General features: G+C 36.1%; 1 protein-coding gene across 4 annotated transcripts in view; it reads right to left on the bottom strand.

Moving 5' to 3' along the window:
* LOC137392676 (ras GTPase-activating protein-binding protein 2-like) overlaps nucleotides 1-23,249 on the bottom strand; it is a 54,375-nt gene that overhangs the window by 6,566 nt on the left and 24,560 nt on the right. For all 4 annotated transcript variants that reach the window (XM_068079027.1, XM_068079028.1, XM_068079026.1 and 1 more), the window contains exons 6-8: nucleotides 13,832-13,996; nucleotides 8,362-8,471; nucleotides 2,229-2,383 (exon numbers count right to left, since the gene is read on the bottom strand). In XM_068079027.1, coding sequence (XP_067935128.1) covers nucleotides 2,229-2,383; nucleotides 8,362-8,471; nucleotides 13,832-13,996 — 430 coding nt within the window. The remainder of the gene's footprint in view (nucleotides 1-2,228; nucleotides 2,384-8,361; nucleotides 8,472-13,831; nucleotides 13,997-23,249) is intronic.

Raw genomic sequence — 23,249 nt, 5'->3', positions numbered from 1 at the left:
GAAGACATACTTTACGTTGTTTCTCTTCGAAAACTATGTACTCTACGCATTCTAATTGCATATGCATTCGTAATGTATTCACAGTCAAGTCACTTATGTATTTCGAATACATATACATGTGCATAAAGGTTTTTCTCTGCAAAAGCCTTTTTGGCCACTAATATCGACTAGTTCAGCAATGTAGAAAAAGATTTGAAGCCAGAAGACAGTATGGAAGGTATTGGACAACCAGAAGATGTTCGTTCTATCCAAAGCAACAATCAGAACGCAGCCATCCGAGCAACCGATGCAAATATGTGTTTTAAAAACTTTGAATTTTGTTTCTGCGTGTAATATAAGTATGGTTCGTTTATGTCACTTGTTTATGAATAGATCTTTGTGGCATTTGATAAATGATCATTATATAACTTATAAATTTTCAGATTTATAGCAGATTATTTGATAGCATCATTGCTGTAATCTGATCATACATATGATGGACGCTCATAACTCCTCTTCTATTGCACATAAAAAGCTAGTTTTGGCTGCAAACTGTAGCAAATATATCAATGAGTGCAATGAGCTTTTATTCAACAATGTTAAATAAAGATATAAAATAAAAATATGTCATCAAATTTAAAATGAAATAAAATTTGAAAATTCCATCAAATTGCAATCTTTGACAAGTTGGAGGTAAGTTAGCAGATTTATTGCATCCAAAAGGTTTAATATCGCCTACCGGAAAAAGCGGGCAAAATATCGGCAACATTCGTTACACCCGTAAAAGGGTTAAATTTATCTTTCCAAAATTCTCATGAGCCACTTGAAAATTACAACGCCTGCGTCTATTTGAACGCCACCTCCAATTGACCGCTACTATAGAAAAAGGGTTGAAAAATACTATGCCATGGCATTCAATTAGAGGTTTTAAGGTAGTTTTACAATAACAATATGCCTTCAAATGCCTACATTTGATCATTGCTTCTAAGTGCAGTGGAACCTCGGTTTTCGAATGCTTCGGTTCTCGACCAACTCGGTTTTTGACCAAAAAAATTGAGATTTGTTCGTCTCGGATCTCGAACATAAATTCGGTTCTCGACCAAACCGGAGCAAGCGCATTAGAATTAAACGTTCGGAACAGCTCCGAAAACAGCATGGAAACATTCATTCACAAAAGGGAGAAATGAGTTAGGCTTCATAAATTCTTTACAAAAAGGAAGGAACCATTTGGGACGACCTTCCTCTATACTGAAGAGATTTGCTAGAGATAACTCCTCCAACCGAGTTACTCTAAATTGTTTTGGAGGAGGATTCTCCTTCCAAGATGTGAAGTAAACGTGCCATTGTTGTTTATATTTTCTTTTTCACACAATTTTTGATGTAACTGATCTGTTGTATTTTTCACTATTTCGTGACCAATTTCTGCAATTTCTGGCACTGTATCTTAACATAGAATGTTTTCGATGTTTTAAGAGCAAAACATATGAAATGTTTACTTTTTGTTTTCTGTTTTCATCATCATAGATAGAAAATCTTATATTAAAAATGAACACGATCTATATCTTTCCGTTTTTATTTATAGTATGTAATATACAGTACAGTTTATGGTGGAAAAATGTTAGAAAAATATTTTACCGAAATTGTTATCTCGACTTGGAACGGATTAAAATTTACATACATTAATCCTAATGGAAATAATTGTTTCGGATTTCGAACAACTTGGTTTTTGAACAACCTTCTGAAACGGATTATGCTCGAGAACTTAGGTTCCCCTGTATAATAAAGACACAAACAACGGCTGCTATTACATCATACGTTGTTACTGAAGAATATTCTCATCATTCATTAAAACACTTTAAAGTCTTCAGATAAGATCGAAACATTATGGACGTTATGTCACATTATGGATGAATCAAAACAATTGATAGGATTTAGACTTTAGTGACTTCGAATCGGAGTGTAGTTCTGATGATCGTGACGATTGATCTTCTCAGACACACGCCACTAAAATCATGCCAACCACTACAGCAACAATGAAAGAATTAATTATTATTGATGTAACCGAGTCCTTTTAGTACCATTTTGTGGAAATGTTTCTACTAATCAATTTCTATTATGGGGTCATAGAGATTAAAGAATGTCAAAGTGGCTATCAAATAGAGGTGGCGTTCAATTAAATGTGGTATTCAAATACAACTTTTGCAATAATTTAGTTAACCTAACTGAGCCAACTAGTCTATGCAACATACCATTGAAGAAGCGTTTCAATTGAAGGTCTGCAATATCCAGAGGCAGATTACCTACAAATATTTGATGCATATCAGGAAATCTCTCATTTGTTCGTCTGTCACCCCTCTCTTTCTCCTCGTGTCTTGGAGGCCGCGGCATTGGTTCAACACTTGTTCTATCATGTTACAAAAGTGAACCGATAAACATCAAAAACCAATAAATTCATCAGTCATGCAACAGAGAACAGTCGGAAACAAAATAAGTGAGGGCGTAATTGTTATGTTTTATTCTTAGAGGGGCTCAGCTTGAGCAGAAAGAAAGTTAACAAACATTGTTGATATGATGGTTTTGAACACCAGCATTCCTAAGAAGGTGGCTACAAGCCCAGAAAATGCATCATTCATGTACTCACCATGTAGAGCTTAAGCTAACATGTTTGTTTAAGCAAATAAAAAGAAGTGATTCCCAACAAACATAATCTTTATTCCATTTTATTCATTTTCAGCAAAAGCTGAATTCATTGGAGAGTTCATTTGATAAGAGGGCTTCACACCAACAACCATTTTCTATATTGACAAAGATATATAAAGGTCAATGTTGTAAATTGGAACTATTCATGGAACTTTTCAAATAATTCTCAAGGTAATCAAAGCTACTAGAATGCTTGGTAGTCCCGCGCCCCGTGAGAGATCGTGATGCGTACATGTATATGCATAATCAACACATTGATTGGCAAGGTGACTGAGTGGTGTAGTGGTTGGAGTGCTGGACTGTAAATTGGTGTACATAAGTTCAATTCGCGAGCGAGGGAATATTTTCCTGGTGGATGGACACTGTTCTTATTATAGTAAAAGTCTAGTAATCAATTATACCCGAGAGAAACCTTGAGTTTCTCCTGGTTATACCAGAGAGAAACCTTGAGTTTCTCTCTGGTATAATTGATTTCAAGGGCCTTCATGTGCCCAAATTGTACATGTGCCTGACTGACTTTCATTATTAAAGATGTGGTTGCGTCAAAAAGGTCGATTTAATGAAATTAAGATCAATAAAAAGCTAAAACAACAGCTACAATTTGATGTCATTTTTGTCTTTGTAGACCAATCCTGTCCAGAGATATATGCGTTTGAATGAGGCAGTCTTTTAAAAAGCTCACATTCCAGCGGGTGCTTCATTCCTGACGTAACTAGTGATACATCTGAAAAGAGTCCATGAGCGATAAATATCAGGTCGCTTCATCAGCCAATCATCAGCACGAAATTTTTATATAGGTCGTAATAAATGTTATCACTCGTAAACCGCGTTGTCTGCGATCTCAAATTTAAGGATTTTACTCGATTATTAATTCACATGGACATCGATATTTACTAAATTAATTAACATCGTTACTTTAATGAATTACTCGATTGACACAATTTATTGACGAACAACAAAATTGTAGAAATTGCTGTAAAGTTACTGCGAAGGCGACTCCGAGTTTTCTGGGCATCAGGTGGTTAAAGTGCTACGGAGGAAAATAAGAGAATGGAGGTAAATTTATCTTTTACTTTGGGTCTCCTATAGACATACTGTTGAGTTTCCATGCAGATTATATTTCCCTGTTTGAGATTATAATGTAATTTCCTGCGCGTGCGAGATACGTATGTACAGTGAGTTCTTGACGGCTTCTTTTTAATCCATAGCATCTAGCAATACAATGGCTTAGATTGATGAATATGCTAAAATTAATAATATAAGTATTCACGAATACATTTACTAATTAATAGAATTTTAACTTTTTGCTATCACCAATCATTGGTTTATAATTTTTTATCGTTTTAGCTAGCTATATTTGCTTAAAAATTTTCTTTGGCAGTTTTATCTAGTAAATTAGATTTATGATTTGACTTTAGACGTTCACTTCTCACTTGTAAAAAGTGAAGAAAATCAATTGATCAATGCACATCTTTAACTTCCAGAACCAAAGCTTCGAATCAATGGCTTGGTGTACTTATGCTTTTGTTAAACATTTATTCATTTTAAAAATTACACTCGCAATCTATATAACTCCCAACTGGATAGCTTTCAGTAGATACGCATTAGAATGACATATTTATTGCATTGGTTTTACTGATTACAGGATGTTTATGTGGTCCCACCAGCTGAAGCAGCTTTGTCAGTGTGGAAACTGCCATAAATGGGAAAGAGAGACTTGAATGTGTGCTGCATAAACCATGATGTTTTGTTTGAGTTTGCTGCAGTAAATGAATTTGTCTTATTGTATCAGCTGAAACTATGTGAGTGGCCACGACTTGATGGATATTTTTAATAAAAGCTTTATGCAAAGATGTAAAATTTTTTGCTTGTAAAAATTATATAATAAAATAATATTGTTGAAGATTATTTAAAACATGATCTGCAGAATATTGAATATATCATAGCCCCGTTGACACCTGTGCTGAAATAATTTCTGATAGATGGATTTATGAAGTGCAATCAGAGCTGCATGGACAGGCACTTTTGCATAGCTCGACCATTTGTTTAGTACTTGAATCAACTAATCAAATGTGACCAGTGAATTTTTTTTCTACAAATTGATACCAATAATGACTCAATAACATTGACAGTCGACTATACAATGTACATGACTGTTAGGGATGTATTTGGTTTCACCACATATTCTTTTCAAAGACGCAGCTTGCTTATTTTAGTTACGGTAGTAAGAAACTAGTTTTCAGTGTCGGCAATGATATACAGCTCGACCCCCAGGATAGGCGCTAAGCATAATGTGGGCGGGGCTTTTGGGAGGCTGTATATCATTAGTGTGGGTAGCGATGGAACTGTGCGGATTCAAAGACCTTATTCTACATAGTTTGCTTGACAGAATTACCGTAGAATTGGTAGTCGGTAGAAAGATGTTTACACAGCATTAAGACAAGCTAATATGACAAGTTTTTAATTTCCCTTGTTTGAGGCGTTTGAGACATTGGTAATAATGTATCTGTTAATGAATTCAAAATTTTATTCCAGCCAACATGAGCAAATACAAGATAAAATATATGCCAATAGAGCCGCTTAGGACTAGACTTTTATCGCAATAGCCGATGTTAATACGAGAGATAGAGACAGGTTGTATAACGCATTACATCATTTTGGGTAAGTCTGGGCATGCTTTTTTGGCCTGAGCGATTTTACAGCGATCAAATTTTTTCGATTTTAATCTTCAACTATCGTGACAATGAAATCGCCTAACACAACAAACAACATATCAACTGATAGAAAAAAAAACTACTTGCTTTCAAAATCAACTCAAATTTGATGCAGCCACATCTTTAATGTGTAACAATTTCTTTGAGCAAGATAGCTCTAACTGCGCAAATGTTATTTTTATGAAAACTTGTTGGTTACACAAACAGATAATTAATACCTTGATCATGTTTCAATAACGATGACAGACAATTCAGTAACACTTGAACCTGATAAGGCCTATGCTCACTAGTTAATCTATTTGTTATAGCGCATATATACTCAACGCTTAAGCCTGGTTCCCATATACGTCGCAAAGCACCGGCGACAGCACTGCAGGCTATTAGCGGTGAAAAGGGAACCTAAGCGCTGGGTACCGCCGAGGTTCGTCAGCGGCATCGCAATAGTTTCGCGCTGTTCAAATTTCGCAAAAGGCCGCAGGCAAAGTCTTCCCGAAATGCAATGTACGGGTGAAGGTCACCATTATAGAAACGGCATGACTAGCGAACATTTTATTTGATTACGCGATTATGTTTAGCGATGGAGCTTATATGTGAACATATGCTGCCGAGCCTAACGTCGCAAACGTTTAGCTGCGCAAGTTACCGCCGGAGTCGCGCAATCGATATGGGAACCAGCCTTTATATACTCAACACTTATATACACTCAACGTCCCATGTACTGAACACATCCCCATGTACTGAACACATCCCCATGAACTGAACACACCCCCATGAATTGAACACACCCCCATGTACTGAACACATCCCCATGAACTGAACACATCCCCATGTATTGAACACACCCCCATGAACTGAACACATCCCTATGTACTGAACACATCCCTATGTACTGAGCACATCCTCTTGTACCACCTGTGCTTAGGTGGTGATTTTAACATAATTAATGATTTTGTTGGGAGACGTATCTAGAGGAACTGGAAGCATGCAAGCAAATGCTGCTTGCAACTGATCGTGTTCAATTTGGTTCAGCGAGATGAAATCAAAGCTGGTGCTTGATTGGACAACCTACCATTACCAAATATGTATAGCAAGTGTGTATTCACTATAAATGAATGTATTTAAACTTGATCCGGAATATAAAAAGTCAAACTGGGGAGATTGTATACATTGTCTCTTACTTATGCTTGCACTTAACCCTTTCAGGCATGTTCCCGAATATTTCGGAATGTGTTCTGTTCTCTTGGGGCCTGATCCCGAATGTTTCGGGATAAAGGTTGAGTATCTATTGCACTCTATTGCTTAGCCTTTTAGCTACATCAGTTTTATTAATTCACCAAACAAAATTTAAGAGTCTGGGCATCATTTTGATACCCAATATGTAAATGGACAATATATTTTTGACTAACAAATTACGCGATAGATATAAACTGTTCTGAAAATTTGTTGATTGCCGTTTAGGAAAAAGTTTATCTGGACGATGGCAAACTTCTTAAGTCAATCAGATGTGGTAATCAGCTTAGGTGAAGAAAATAGCAACGTAAGTGATGTTAAAAAGAAAATGAGAACTTTCTCATGGAAGAGGATAAGTTTTAAGTGGCACTGTATAGAATTAAACTGGTGAAAACGAAGAAAAAAGAAACCAACATTTTTGTGGTGAATTCCAAACAAACTATATTCTAACAGTGTAAGATATAGATTTGTTTATGCTACACATGATTATAACATTTTAATTAACTCTTCAGCAGGCATAGCGACATAATTTTCGCTTTCTGATACTGACTACTGATGGGCAGAGCGACTATTATGTCGCCACGCGAAAGTTGTTTATAAATCCATGTCTGGTTATCTTTATGTTTTTTTGTTCAATTTTAAACCAATGGTAAACTACAATAGATTGGTTTCTGTTAGCAACAAAAATATCAGCCATTTAGAGAAATAAAAACCATCGTTTTTGCAATACTAAACAAACGAAAAATTTGAAATGAAAACGTATATAGATAAAGTTGGGAATTTTGTTTGTAGCTTGTTTCTGCTTTCTGAATGTTTTCTCGGAGTGCAACAACTTTATTTTACCATCATGGCGTCCTCCAAAGGCTATAGGCAAAGGCAAGGCTGTATTGGAACAAAAACAAGCACATGGTGTTTGGTAGTATTGGTAGTGTTGTGACGTAGTGTTGGTTAGAAGCTCGTAGCACCTGTTCTATTGCTTGGAATAGAGAATTTTTTTTAATTTGCTGCTAATAAAGCTTACTATCAATCTAACATAGTCTACCAATGGCAGTACTAAAACTCTGCTTGTGAAACAAGCAGAATTTGAATGTTTCAACTCTGCATTAACACATAGACATTCCCTCTGATCAAAAATATTTTCCAAGGAAGTACTAGAAATTTTGGTTAGCAGAATTTGTAAAGGTACACAGATATTTATATCAAATTTTAGCCTGGAATGTTTTCTTTAAGCTGCAAAAAAACAAAACAAGATTATTTTAAAAAGTACTCCAGATATACTCAATTTCGTGCAGCTCCATTTTAATTATAAGGCTACTAAAAAATAAATTAGGCTTGGGGGCAGACAACCGATAGCTAATTAGTACTGGATGGGTCAATGTTCACAGGAAGCAGGAAATAGTTGAGGCGATATTAGTAAAATGGCCATCTAGACTAACACTGCAAAATACTACCTTAAACAGTGACCCTCTCTAGGACAATCGTATAACTTTACTGATAATTTTTTCCATCACTTCATTTAAATGAATCTGTACTAAAAGACTTAGTACTGAAATACTTTGTACTGAAAGACTCTGTACTGAGAGACTCTGTACTGAAAGACTCTGTACTAGTTGACTCTGTACTGAAAGACTGTGTACTATATGTAACTCTGTACTACATGACTCTGCACTGACTCTGTACTAGATGACTCTGTACTAAATGACTCTGCACTAAATGACTGGAGATATATTATTCGCACCTGTTAGTAGGTTTTGTCACTTTGCCACTACTATCATTGACCTCTAGAGCAGGCATAGCAGGAAATGCAAAACTATCCTCCTCCTCTTTCTGCTGCTGTGAGGGTGGTGCCTGAGAAAAATTTAGCAAAAACTCTATAGACAAGCAACTAAAGTGTGGGTGGTTAGAATCGCTAGTGTAGCACCTAGTGGCAGCATTGGTAAATTGCAACACCAGATGGCAGCACTACACTTCAAAGCAAATTCAATGCAATTCCAAGCCGGCCAAACCCTTCACAAAAAAATTGAAAGGTTTGTGTTGCTTGCTTATGGCAAACAGATTTATGCATTTAGATGAGGTTGGAGGTGCTGGCAAAGTTAACACTTTTTTGTGCACCTTACCATATTGCCATAACAAAAGGTAAATAGGGGAGAGTGGGGCACATTGCAACATGAGGCACGTTGAAACACTCATCAAATTTCTTGCTTGTTTACATCATTTTAAATCTTACCTCACTAACTAAAGAGCTTTCTAGGTCATCTTATGAAATATCTTAATTGCATGAAATGAAAAGAACAGCAATTTAGGTAAAACATGATTTTTGTAAAATTTACTGGTTATTTTTTGCCATTTCATTTTTATATCCAAATTTAGAGAATTGCATATCTTCTTTGTACATCATCTCATTTTAACAAAGTCAGTGGAGGCAGCTATAGACATGCTTTCTTCCCAACGCACCCACCAACCTTATGATGTTACATCATCCTGAGTTGGGATGAACATTTTGGTTACTCAGACTAAGGCTGGACGGTTTTGGGTACAACAGTACACCGAGACCGCACCTGTTTAAACCGATACCGTACTGCATACCGACATTGGAAGAACAACTCCCAAAAACATACGGTTCGGTTTACACACAAATATTGCAAAATGAGACCAAACCGCATGAATTTTTGGGAGTTGTGTTCCACATACCATTGCTACGCAGACCTCGCCAACTTAGTCGGAGGAAGGCAACTTCAGCTCTACTTTGCTGGAGTACAGGGTCCCGTATGCTAAGCAAACCCTTGCACAAGGGATGGCATTTGGATTGCACAATCCACCTGTTGGTTCATTCCACCCAACTCTAAACTTTAAAGTTGAATATTGTGTATTCTTTATTTTAGACGAGCGTGTAGGAAGCAAGCATAGAATACAGAGTCACAGACACACATAAAATCATGTACCACGTTTGTTGAGAATAAACCCAGCTCTTCAGCAATCAATGACAATTTATTTTATTTATATATGTAATTACAAATACCGTATATAAAACAACATTCAACTTGACAGCGTTGACTGCAATCCTACATCCATCTACAAGTAAATTGCGTGCTTATTAATAACTAACATGGAAGAAGTAAGCAGCGTGGTTTCTACATCTAATGTAGTGTATCAAAGCATTGCCAAACATTGGATTTCGATGTTGTCGGTGTTAAAATTTCCAAATCTGCATCTTCGGTAGATTTCAATGATGATGATGTCGGTGATAAAAACCCCAAATCAGCATCCTCGGTGTCTTCACCTACCAATGATGACAAAAATCAATTGAGAGTACGAACTACAAACTAAACAGAAACTTGCCATTCTAAAAGATTTGAACCATGTCTATATCATAAAATTTTGTTAAGAGCTTCAAAGAAATAACGCACATTATTAAAATGATAGATTTTATTTAAGTTCAGGCAGTTAGTTAAGTGCAGACAGGAAACAAAACTCCTAATGATAAGGAATTAATTATTACAATTAAAAAGATAATGCAACTGACAATGTGTATGGTTTGGAAATTATCATTGAGTCATGACAAACATGAAAATTCTGAGTTCGAGTCTCCAATAAATAATATTCTCATTAATTCTGCTGCCTAGCTAGTATTTACTCTCCATTTGGGTTTATAAAAAACTAGTACGGACACTAAAGCTGCAATAACTGGCAAGTCAAGGCTTGCCAGTTATTGCAGTTAATGTTCAAGGCTGTCCATCCGATTAGCATCAATCTTTATTGAATCAAAAATGATGATCCGCACCCATGCATACGATAGATTTAGACTTATTAGAATAAAAAATCAAATGCCTCCCAACCATACCAACTAATGCACCAAGTCCAGACACAAACCTAAAGTGTGACCACTCATGGTCTAACATCGAGTATAATAAGAAACAATGAAAGCATTTACCTTATGCGATACTCTCGCTGTCCATTCTAGCATGACGACTCTTCTTCCCGCAAAGGATGCCCCCCTGCGACGAAACATCATCTCCATCCACCAATCAATCTGCTCTATTTTGGTGCCACTTTTACCATGTGACAACGGTCGCTCGGTCTACCTGGGTGCGTACCAATACCGCATGAATGTTCACATTATTCGGTATCCTCGGTGCGTGAACAACCGAATCGCACGGTTCCATTGTGACGTTTTGATCGCTCGGTTTTAAAAGCAAGCACCGTGAAAAAACGGTAATACCGACCAACCGCCCAGCTTTAACTCAGAGTCATGTGGGGCAGTTGAAACACAAAGGCTATGGGACAAGTTGCAACACGTTTTAATGATAAGAATAGAGGGGCAAGTTGCAACATGTCGCAACTTGCCCCTTTATTCTTATAGAGGGGAACAGCTCGAGTCGCATAGAAACTGCTGTTGGATACAAACCTTGATGATGTAGATAAAAGTTAATACTCACGATGAACCCCTAAATTTCTGGACAATATTGATATCATGACTGCAAATAGTAATATCTTTATATCAACACTAGCTGTACTATCCGGCATTGCCCAGGTAATAAAGTATTTGGACAAAAGATTGGTTTGTGTTTAACACATAACAACATTTGCCATTCTAACTTTCAAACTACATATCATGAGAAAAGTGTTCTGTGTAGTTGAAATAAATTGAGAGAGAAAACTCAAACAACGGTCAAGATTTTCAAACTTTGTCAAACAACTGTAACTTTCAAACTTCATATCATGATGAAAATGTTCTGTGCGGGTCAAATAATTTTTTTTAAAAATAAAGCAACTATAAAAGGGTTTAAATTTAAATGTGAAATAATTAGCAAGTAATAGCTAAATTAAGTCTGTTTTGCTATGATTTCAACAAGATGATTTGTTAATGATACTGTTAATACCAACTGAGAAAACAAAATAAAAATCCTGAATATGTTGAATTAATAATAACAATTTATGCATAGAAGTGTGTGTGTGTATAAATAAGGTTACTGTTCTAGCATAAGCTATCCATCAAAGCTTTAAATACGACGATACTGGTACCATTCGATACTGGTTCCACTCGATACCGGTACTTCTCGATACTGGTACCTCTCGATATTGGTACCTCTTGATACTGGTACCTCTCGATATTGGTACCTCTCGATATTGGTACCTCTCGATACTGGTACCTCTCGATATTGGTACCTCTCGATATTGGTACCTCTCGATACTGGTACTTCTCGATACTGGTACTTCTTGATACTGGTACCTCTCGATACTGGTACCTCTCGATACTGGTACCTCTCAATACTGTTACCTCTTGATACTGGTACACATGTAAAAATGAGATGTCGTACTGTCTCTGTCTGACCGAATGGAGAGAGAATCTCGAGGCTCTTCTTACGGAGATAATACAATTGTCCGCGTGAAAAAATTGGCCTTGACCGCAATTTTTAGCAATCAAACCTTACGGAAAACCGAAAATAGAAATTCAAGAAAACACGAAAATTAAATTTAAATTTTGTGGTTGCAATCTCTGTGAGTTCAAATCCATCAGAATGCGAAGTTTTATATTCAAATATTTTAACAGCTATAGCCGGACATACGCAAACATACACAGAAACCCATACAAACAAACTTTGAGAAACATATACATATGTACATGTATATAGGTTTTTTTTACTATGGAAGTTTGTTTGTTTTGATTGTTGTACTCAGTGTTTTAAAGCTCATAGCAAACTCTTTTCAAGTTTTTCTTGTTAAGACAATTAGTGGAAATTTGAATTGTTTGGCTGAAAATAAATTCAAACAAACACAATTCTAAAACTAAAATTTACTATGGAAACCAAAGACGCTCCAACATGCCCCATAGGGTGTTTCAACGTTATCCCTACTGGGGCGAGGTGGTTGACACACCAATTATGCATTTAGTATTCTTGTGATATTTTCCAAAGTATACAACCAGCAGAATTGGCATTTGGCATACATATGTAAAACATATTTTTGCATCCTTTGTGATTATCTACATTATATTCCAATATTTTAGGAAAATATTAATACCCAAAAATATTATACCCATCTTTTGTTCCAGCGTGCCCCACCCTCCCATAATAAAATGTTAAAGGTTGACTTGCAACAAAATTCGCATTACAGTTATTTGGTATCAAAAGGCTCACCATGTCTTACTCTGCTGTGTTGTAAGGTGCAAAATATGTAAATATGTGGAATGGTGATTACAAGCTCTTAAAAGCTCAAAAATGAACAGTTAATCGCTGTTAAAATGCTGTCGGTTGGAATCCCTCTCCAAAACGGCTCAAATGGGATGTAGCTGAACACAATGAGCTTTTGTTTATAATTTTATGCAACCGAAATATCAAAATATTTCCACGAAGAAACTTCCCGCATTCAATAAAACCATTCTATTGTCCTGACGCATCTATTTCATTATCATTGTAATGCTGTCACATTGAGCACTGATATCTCAAAACCTAACCTAAAAATTAGTTAAATTTTTTAACCTTAGCTTCAAGGAGTGCATATCATCCTCTGATAAACATGAGGAGTCTGTTGGTCACCTGTAATAGTCAAAAAATGCTGCAGAAATTGTTCGCGTCATTTGGCAGGAAGTATGGGTCACATGATCAGAATACGACTACATGTTTAGACCAAGCTGAAACGAAACTGTAAAGTAGCGAGCATCTATATTTAATAAGGGCTTTCCGTAGAACCCGAAGTGTTTGTTATAAACTAGTGCTAAGAGACATTTTATATTGATCCTTTTATTGTTATTTAAATAACCACGTCGAGTACGTCATTGTAATAAAGTGATTCTAACCTACGGCGTTTTCGTGATGGCTGCCATTAACTGTTCGCTTTTGAGCTTTTTAGAGCTTGTAATCACAATTCCATATATTTTGAATCTACATCACGGCAGAGTAAGACAAGGTACTTTATGATACCAAATAAGTGTAATGTGAATTTTGTTGAAAGTCAACCTTTAAGGCGAACAAACTACAAATTTGGATCAAAATCTTTGGACAGTTTAGAATTAGGCATAAATTCAGAATTAGCCATAAATTGGGACTAGTACCAATCGTAAATAATGGAAAATCCCCTGTGTAGTCAACAATAGTACCATGGTTATTAAAACAATCTGTCAGGGATTAATACAGAGTGGCAACCTGCAAAGGAGTAATGTCACTGTATTTGTTCTGAGGATATATGAGCGTATTACCAATGAAATCTACCTGCTTGTTTGTGTCAATGATAGGCATAGGTGGAACAACAGCAACCACATTAGCCCACGAGCTCTTATTGATCTTCTCAACCATTGCAAGGCTTTCAACAGAAGGGGGCAACTCTACCGAGATCTTCACCAAATCTTCCGTTTGACTTCCTGCTGGCTCATCCACCTATTGCCAATAAAAATCTTCATGGTTGCTATTGCCATGAGTTACCATTACAGTTGACACAATGTCACAGAGTATGCGATACCAAACTGTTAGGGTTATGCAACAAGTAGCACATTGACACAATGCCACAGGGTATGTGATACCAAACTCTTGGGGTTACGCAGTGAGTAGCACAATTGAGACAATGCCACAGGGTATGTGATACCAAACTCTTGAGGTTATGCAATGAGTAGAACAATTGAGACAATGCCACAGGGTATGTGATACCAAACTCTTGAGGTTATGCAATGAGTAGAACAATTGAGACAATGCCACACGGTATGTGATACCAAACTCTTGGGGTTATGCAACGAGTAGAACATTTTCATTAAATGTTTGCACATTTAGGTTTGATAATACCGTAAATGAGGCAAAGTTGCTCGTGCTTGATTGTAGAATAATAGGTATTCAAAAAAATTATTAAGCGAGAAAATGAAATGAACTACATGAAAAATAATTTCGTGAAGCCAACATTAATGTGAAAAAGCCTTAAAGGTTGACTTGCAACAAAATTCACATTACAGTAATTTGGTATCAAACGATTCCCCATGTCTTACTTTGCTGTATTGAAGGTGCCAAATATGTGGAAATTTGATTACAAGCTTTTAAAACTTAAAAAACGAACAGTTAATCGCAGCCATCACGAAAATACCATAGTTTGGAATCTCTTTATTTTGATGACTTTCTCAAACATTTTGATTATTGCTTTGACACGTGATGTTATCAGATGCATTGTAAGGCCAATAAAAGGCTCAATATAAAATGTCTCATAGCACTAGTTTATGACAAACACTTCGGGTTCTACCAAAAAACCCGTATCAAATATAATCTTGGTCTAATCATCTAGTCGTAATCTGATCATGTGACCCATACTTCCTGCCAAATGGCGCAAACATTTTTTGTAGCATTTTTCGATTATCACAGGTGACCAACAGGCTCGACATGTTAATCAGAGGATGATATGTACTCCTTCGAAAGTTAAACAATTAAACCAATTTTTACCGTAGGCTTTGAGAGATCAGTGCGCGAAGTGACAGCATTACAATGATGATGAAATAAACGCGTAATGACAATAAACGCGTAATGACAATAAACATGGTTTTATTGAATGCGTGAAGTATATTTGTGAAGATATTTCGACGAATGAGGTTGCATAAAAGTGTAAACAGAAGCCATCGTGTTTAACTATGTCCCATTAGACCCGTTTTGGAAAGGCATTCCGGTCTACGGCGTTTTCGTGATGGCTGCGATCAACCGTTCATTTTTGAACTTTTATAAGCTTGTAATACATTTCCACATATTTTGCACCTACAATACAGCAGAGTAAGACATGGTGAATCTTTTGGTACCAAATAACTGTAATGTGAATTTTGTTGCAAGTCAACCTTTAAGACAAGAATTTGCTTTAGCCATTGCAGTAAATGGGTTGAGAGATTCTTTTTTTCGATATCAATTAATGCAACAAAATGATCTGAATTAGACTAAGTTTTCAAGTATTTTGAGAGCTACAAAGATAGCTAGCGATTCAGAAAGAACTATAGAAACCGATAAGGCAGGCAATTCTAATGTGAAATTGGAAGTAGATGCAGTAGAAAACAAATCAGAGAGCAACAATAATCAATTTAAATTTGACTCTGATTTGAGTATTGAAAGAGAAGTGAATAGAGTATCTTCTAGATATAAACATAAATCTAGAGGTGAAGATAGGAAATCGAGTGAATATAGTTAAGATTATAGCAAGGATAGAAGAAGCTCTAGGCACTATAATAGTGGTTCATCTAAGGATTCTAGTAGAGAAAGACAATTTGAATGGCATAGAAGAAGCAGAGATAGATATTCCCCATGGGAATATGTCTAGCAAAAGCTCTAGACGATATTCATCTCCAGGGGGAGATAAATGCTATGATTGTGGAGTGAGAGGACATGAAATTGGATTCTGTCCAGAGGTACGGTGCTATTTTTGTGCTACCAAAGGACATACAATTAAGGACCCTAAATTACGTAAGAATCAAAGTAGAAATAGGTATGAAAGTAGTGGAAGTAGTGAAAGTAGAAGAAGTCCTACTCCCAGAGTAAGGTTAGCTGAGTCTAGTAATAGCATAGATCTATTAACTACACTAAACTGGGCAATGCAAAGCCACGGTGTCCTACATAAATAGCCACATTCTTTGTGATGCAACGTTATTTCTTGGTTCACTTTCAGCTGGTCAGGCAAGTGAGTCATCATTGTTTACATTGAAAGAATGAAGAGACATTTTTGCTGCTACATGTAATTTGACATAACTACTAAAGTACACAAGATATTTTTCAAATTTTAGAAACAAAGTTTATACATCATGCATTTTCTATCCTGCAAATTTGACAACATAAAGTTGAAAATTTTATATGTAAAGTGCGAGTAAAAATGTATATTGACGTATTCCAAAAATATTGCAACATCATCAATGTTGCCCTATGCTATGGGCTAACAAGTCAGGTAGCTAGGTGTACAACTGATTTCAAATGTCGGCCATGAATATAAATGTTGAGTCTTGGGTGTCATGCAAACAGCATCAGAAAAATCGTAGAAAACAAGCGACAAATGGTACACTTTTATTTATGTATTGTGAAGGGTTAGACATGACTAAAGACGACCAGTCGGCTGAGCCTTGATCTGCGATTACTCTTGTTAACTGCTACCTTTGTAGCCTCCTGGTGAATTCTAATCCTGACATATTTGGAGGTGATAGTTTTAACTAACGCTGCTGCGCTGTGTATTGAGCATGAAAATTTCTAATGCAAATTACTTTGTAAAACCAATGAAAGGGTCTTAGTGACCACCAGCTTGTGTATGTTTGCAGTGGTTTCCTTGTAAGTTGACACACTGCGGTATGATCTGTTCTGAGCCTGAACCTATATTTGTGATGACAGGATGAGGTGTAAACAGACCACCTCTATCTTTAACACTGATTAGTGTCGCATCATCCCTGGTGCGTAAATCTGGACATGAGACTATAAAGCTGGTGAAGTGATTGCAGGTGAGTTTTAAGCATCACATTCTACAGATTCGAGCCAGTTTTAAAGTTCGTGCTTTAGGAAGTTTGAACAGCATTCTGAGATAGGCTTTTGGAGAATAGTATTACATGGTAATAGCGAATTCTTCAATTTTTAGACTGAAGACCATTATGGTTTTTGTATTTTGGTTTTTGGCTTCATTTTCTACTAATGTAGCTCTTGCAGGCCACCATCTATTGAGTCAAGCTTAACGCTTTGGATTTCATTTTCTTTTTTTATAAATTCAAGCAAACTCTGAATATGTGTGGGGTTTTGAAGGCTTTAAAGCTTGTGGTTAAGCGTGTTGACTTTCTTTAAAAGATTCGGTATACGTATCTCCAGTGCGATTTTTTGTCTACCTCACGCACACTTATGTAGAGGGTCAGAAATGACCTCTTCAGATTGATTGGCGGCTGTTGGCTCTTCAAAGCAAAGTGAAAGTTCCATGGCTGGCTCAACACGATCTGGTGTAGATGATGTAGACGGTGTTGGTTGGCATTGGAGTCGTCTATGCTTTGGTTGAGTCAGTTTTAAGTATTTTGACAGAGAATCAAATATTCCTGGTACAGCAGTAGACTTTAGTATGGCAGCCAACTTCACACTAAGAGGTTTACGATAGGGGTCTATTGTGAAATGATCACTACAGAGCACAGAGTATTTGGAAGGCATCCAGTCCTTACGTTTCACTCTGTCTAGGTGTTTTTTTCCCAATGGAAACTGAGTTTACTGTCTTTTGCTGGAGTATTAGAACACCCAAATGCACAGGAAAAATTTCTACTCCTCTTGCCCTGCAAAATGATCAGTAAATGATTGCATTTTTATGAGATCATTATAAAGTAAAAATCATTCTGGTTAGGTTTAGCTACACTCTTAAATATAGCACAGCCATCACCATACTCATTTACAAGCCTACGTCCCCCTGCCATGGTGATGAAAAACTTCATAAAATCGGCAACACTTTGTTTACTACGCATTTGGCACCTCTTTGTGCAAAACAACTTTTCAAATTGTAGTGCCTGATATGAACTTTAAAAAACCATTTTGGAGAAACCATTAATTGTATGCGTATCCCGAAAAAATCCACAATATTCCTTGCTTTATATATCTAGATACCTATCACAAACCTACTTGAAAATAATTGGAGCAAAATTTACCTTTGAATCCTTTCCAGTGCTGGTATTCGGTCCACTCTCCATGTCTTCCTACTTGAAACTGGTCTGGACTAGGTTAAGTGAACAAAGCAATGACGTTGCATCACGAAGAATGCGACTACTTAAGTAGGATGCAATGCTGAGCTGTGTTGCATTAGATTGACCAGTCTAGCATAGTTAATAGGTCTACGAGTAATAGCAGCTGACTAGACAAGAAATTTGTCAGAAATTTATCTGTAAATGGTAAAGATGTTGAGTTTACTTTTGACACAGGAGCTGATGTATCTACTTTGACTGAAAAATCTAGTAGAAATTTTGGTTTGAATTTGAAGGAGTCCAAGCAAAATTTGAATGGAGCTGATGGAAATAGACTGAATATTTTAGGATTAACTGATGTAGCTATTAAGAGTGCTTATACAAGGAGTAACTGATGTAGCTATTAAGAGTGCTTATACAGTTATTGATATTTCTGTTTACATACTTAGTTCTAGAAGAATTCTTTTAGGTATACATGTACTTTTTAGGTATATTAGGATGTTGAATTTGTTAGCAGTTATTAATGCTTTGTGTGCGAATGAATTTGACCTCGTGAAGGAATTTTCTAAGACTTTAGAAGGGCTACGAACAATGCCTGGTATTTTCAGTATTGACTTGCATAGGAATGCTGAACCTGTTAGATTGTACGCACCTAGGTCTATTGCAGCAGGTTAGCGTGAAAAGGCTAAAAAAAAGAAATTGATAAAATGCTGGAAAGTAAGGTTATAGAACCTATAGAAAAGGCAAGTGATTGGTGTTCTGGTCTTACCATTGCTTCAAAACAGAGTGGTAAGATTAGAATGTGTGTAGATTTGATCAATTTGAATAAACAAGTTAGAAGGGAAGTATACTCTTTACCTAGGATTTCAGACATGTTGAGTAAATTGTCAAAAGGAGTTGTTTTCAAAACTTGATGGTAATTCTGGATTTAGGCAAGTTGAACTTAAGGAGAAATGCAAGGAGTTAACGACTTTTGTAATCCCATGGGGTAGATTTTGCTTTAAAAGAAAGCCTTCTGTGATATCTTCAGCCCTTGAATTTTTTCAGAGGGAAATAGAAAAGATATTAAAAGGTTTAGACGAAATTGTATGTTTGATGGATGATATTTTAGTTTTTGGGAAAACTGTAACCGAAAATTGGCAACAGTAATGCAAAGTTTTGAAGAGAATTGAGAAGTCTGGAATGACCTTAAAAAAAAACGTGAATTTGGATGTACTGAGGTGAAGCTTTTAGGACATTTGGTTAGCACTTTTGGTATTAAACCAGACCCTGGTAAAATAAAAGCTATAGATGAAATGAAGCCTCCGAGAAGTAAAAAGGAAGCCAGGAGATTTACTGGAATGATAAACAATTTGATGAAGTTTGATAAAAGGTTAGCTGGTTTATATGCTCCGATTTATGGAGTAATTGGTAGTAAACCAGAATGGTTTAAGGGCCCTGACCAACATGAAGCATTTGAAACTGTGAAGAAAGAAATTTCTAATAGTCCAGTATTATATACTTTCGAGATAAATGCTAAACATAGTCTCCGCTGATGCTAGTAAAAATGCACTCGGTACAGTTTTGCTACAGTATAACGAGGAAGGTGCGTGGCAACCTGTAGAATATGCTTTTAGTAAAAAGACAAACTGAATGCAGATATGCCATGGTCAAGAAGGAAGCTTTAGCTACGACAAGGGCATGTGAGAAAATTAACTATTAATTAGTTGGTAGAAAATTTGAAATAGAAACGGACCATAAGCCTTTAATTCCGATTGTAGGTGAAAAAGATTTGTCTAAGTTACTTGTAAGGGTAACGTACAGTTACAACAGGTACAATGTTTTAGGCTAAGAATAATGAGATATGATTATGATAGTTCCATACTCCAGGAAAAGATATGTTTATTGCTGATTCACTTAGTCATCCGAACAGTGGTGCTGTTTGCGATGAGGTAAGTAAAGCTAATTGTAATAAGGTAGAAGCTTAAGTCAACTCGGTAGTTTCATCTTCTGCATATAGAGATGTAAAAGAAGAGAAACTTAGGGAAGAGGTTAGTAAAAATTTGAACGCTCTAAAATGTGTAGAGTACAGTCAAACATGGATAACTCGTCCACGGATAGCTCAAACACATGGTTAATTCGAACATTTCCTTTGGTCCGTTCCCACGTAGTGATAAATTGCTATAGATAACTCGAACTCAACACTGTTAATTCGAACTGTTTTTTTGCCCAACGGCTATCGAAACGGTTGTTTTCGCTTTAGAAAATCACTTTATTCAAAGCCATAGAGGTAAACTTCATCTTTTCGTAATTCATAAGCGTCGTTATTACCACCATCGGCAAAATATTTTTGTCAACGACTTTTCTAAAAGTTTGGTAAAATTTGATTTATACTGCGATACGATGAATAGCACGGGCTAGCCGGGTCACGCGCGCAAGGATTTTCGCCACGCACATACAAAACAAAAATCGCATGTTGTTTTGTATGTGCGTGGCGAAAATCCTTGAGTGCGTGACCCGGCTAGCCCGTGATGAATAGTTTTCCGACGTTGATTCTGTGTTGAATCAACGTCGGAATGTTGAATGTTTAAAACGTCTTAAAAAATGTTGTAATTAAACGTATACGTTGTCTGAGCTACAAAAAACTATTCATCATTTGACCTAAACACAGAATACGTGTGTACATTCAATAAGTATCTATTAAAAGAGCATGAGTGATATAGAATGTACCGTAAAACCTCGTAAAACTTCTAATTGAACTGCCTCGGAGTGTTGCTTTTAACGAATCCCAGGTAAAGTAAGGTAATCTGCATAAACTTCAAGAAAAAACGGCAAAATTGATCATGGGTAAAACCCCAAAAGAAAAAAATGTCTTTTCTTTTGAGCATTTCAACAACGATCAAGTTTTGCCAATGTCAATCTGAAAAACGTCCTGGCAATAACATCACCTCAAACGACAAACCAATGTCAAGTGATAGAAAAATCTCTATACTTTTTCATGAAAACGTTTTAAACTTTACATTAGAAGCATTTAATTTGAAACAAGCCATTTGTGCTTTTGATTTATATTATAGTTTGTATATGTACATGTATCTACTAATAAATAAGTAAATATATGGACTTGTGACAGTGCTCTGATAACTTGAATGCTCTGATAATTCGAACACTTTTGCTCGGTCCCTTTAAGTTCGAGTTATCCATGTTTGACTGTATTTGTATTCTGGAAGGCCGTCTGAATTGGATGGTTTTAGTAAAGAACTGATAGGTTTATATGGATCTAGAGTGCGATTAAGTATTTATAGTAATCTATTGTTGTATGACTCTAGGCTGTATATTCCTTAAAGAATAGAGAAAGCATAATATTATTATGCTTTATTATTTATCTTGAGGTGTTGACTGATGTTATAAAAAAGAATCAAAGAGATTGACCCACCAGAAGCTGAGATATAGCCAGCCCAACACAGGTCTACCTAATAACAAATCAGAGGAAAAACCCTTCGGAAATCTCGAGAATTGTGAGGTATGAAATCGACTTATTGGACATGTGCCGGAGTTGCGCACCCTTACCGCCATTATGTATACTGATTGTTTTAGGCAACGAGATGTGAAACGCTTCTCGCGATAGTAAAGAATTTAAAAACTAGATCTGGTTTCTCAGGAAAACCAAGCAAACATTGTGTGGTAAAGGCAGTTGCCCACAACCCCTTGCCATGATTTTCAAAACAAGAGCAGATTTTGACTATTGTGCCTCAAATGTTAACTCGATCTTCACGGATCTGCTCCGAAGATCCTCTGTTCAACGAACGGCGCGTGTATAGTCTATATTATACGATATCCGTGATTTGCAGTTTGTTTAGAATAAGAAATGGGAATGTGAATTTTTGTTCGTTCATTTTTCTACTGTGTACCTACTGCAGCATTCAGTTGATTTTTATGATTATCGTCACTATTAACAGACTGTAAGTTCACTACAGCCATAATTTTAAAAAGAATAACTTGAACGTGCTGCTCTTGCTGTAAGAAAAGAAAACGATAACTTTTGATTTGACTCTTCTATTTATCTATTAACTTATCTATGATTATTTTTTTATGATTAACATAATAATCATAATGCATATTATACAAAATAATAACATATCTGTGTATAGAATAAATTATGTAACTAATATAATTTGTAGAAAATTCCAAATGATAACCGAGATTGATTTAATTGATTCCATTTATTACCTATAAATAAATAAATCTGAACAGCCCTAAATATGAGTCTGAATAGGGAAGCTAAGTGGGAGAACAACAAAACTGAGCTGAATTAGCAAGATAGCGAAATATTGCGAAACAATAGATGCGTGTAATTATTTCATGCTAAAACTAATCTACACGTCAGAGGGACTGGTTTGGAATTCTCAGAGCAATGATTGTTAGGCCCAATTTGATTGTTCTATACCTCCAGGGATTAAACCAATTAAAACGCCGTGATTGTTATAGGAGAGCGCATTAGTTGGCTTAATTGACCAATGGCACACAAGTCGATTTCATACATCATTGATGCTAATATGAGGATTACTAAAACATTTATGTCTTTTGGTAGACCTGTGTTTGGCTGGCTATATTTCAGCTTCTGGTTGGTCAATCTCCTTGATTCTTTTTTTAGAACATCAGTCAACACCTCAAGAAAAATAATAAAGCATAATAATATTATGCTTTCTCTATTCTTCAAGTCATTGAGAACACAGTATTTGAAAATTTGTCATGAAGGTCATCAGGGCATAACATTATGTCGTAGACGAGCTCAACGTCATTTTTGGCGGCCTGGTTATAGTAAGAAGATTGCAGATTATATAGACGGATGTAATGTTTGTATTATGCATATAGTCAAGTCAAACACCAACCCATGTATGAAGCAGAATTGCCTTCTAAACCATGGGGGGAGGGGCGATAGGTTCTGACATACTTGTGTTTGATAACGAATATTATCTAATTGCTATAAAGTATTATCCTACAAGATGAATATATTC

This window comes from Watersipora subatra, chromosome 1, assembly GCF_963576615.1.
Source record: "Watersipora subatra chromosome 1, tzWatSuba1.1, whole genome shotgun sequence".
Classification (NCBI taxonomy): domain Eukaryota; kingdom Metazoa; phylum Bryozoa; class Gymnolaemata; order Cheilostomatida; family Watersiporidae; genus Watersipora; species Watersipora subatra.
Note: the sequence above shows the minus strand (reverse complement) of the source record. Positions and strands in the feature narration are given on the sequence as shown.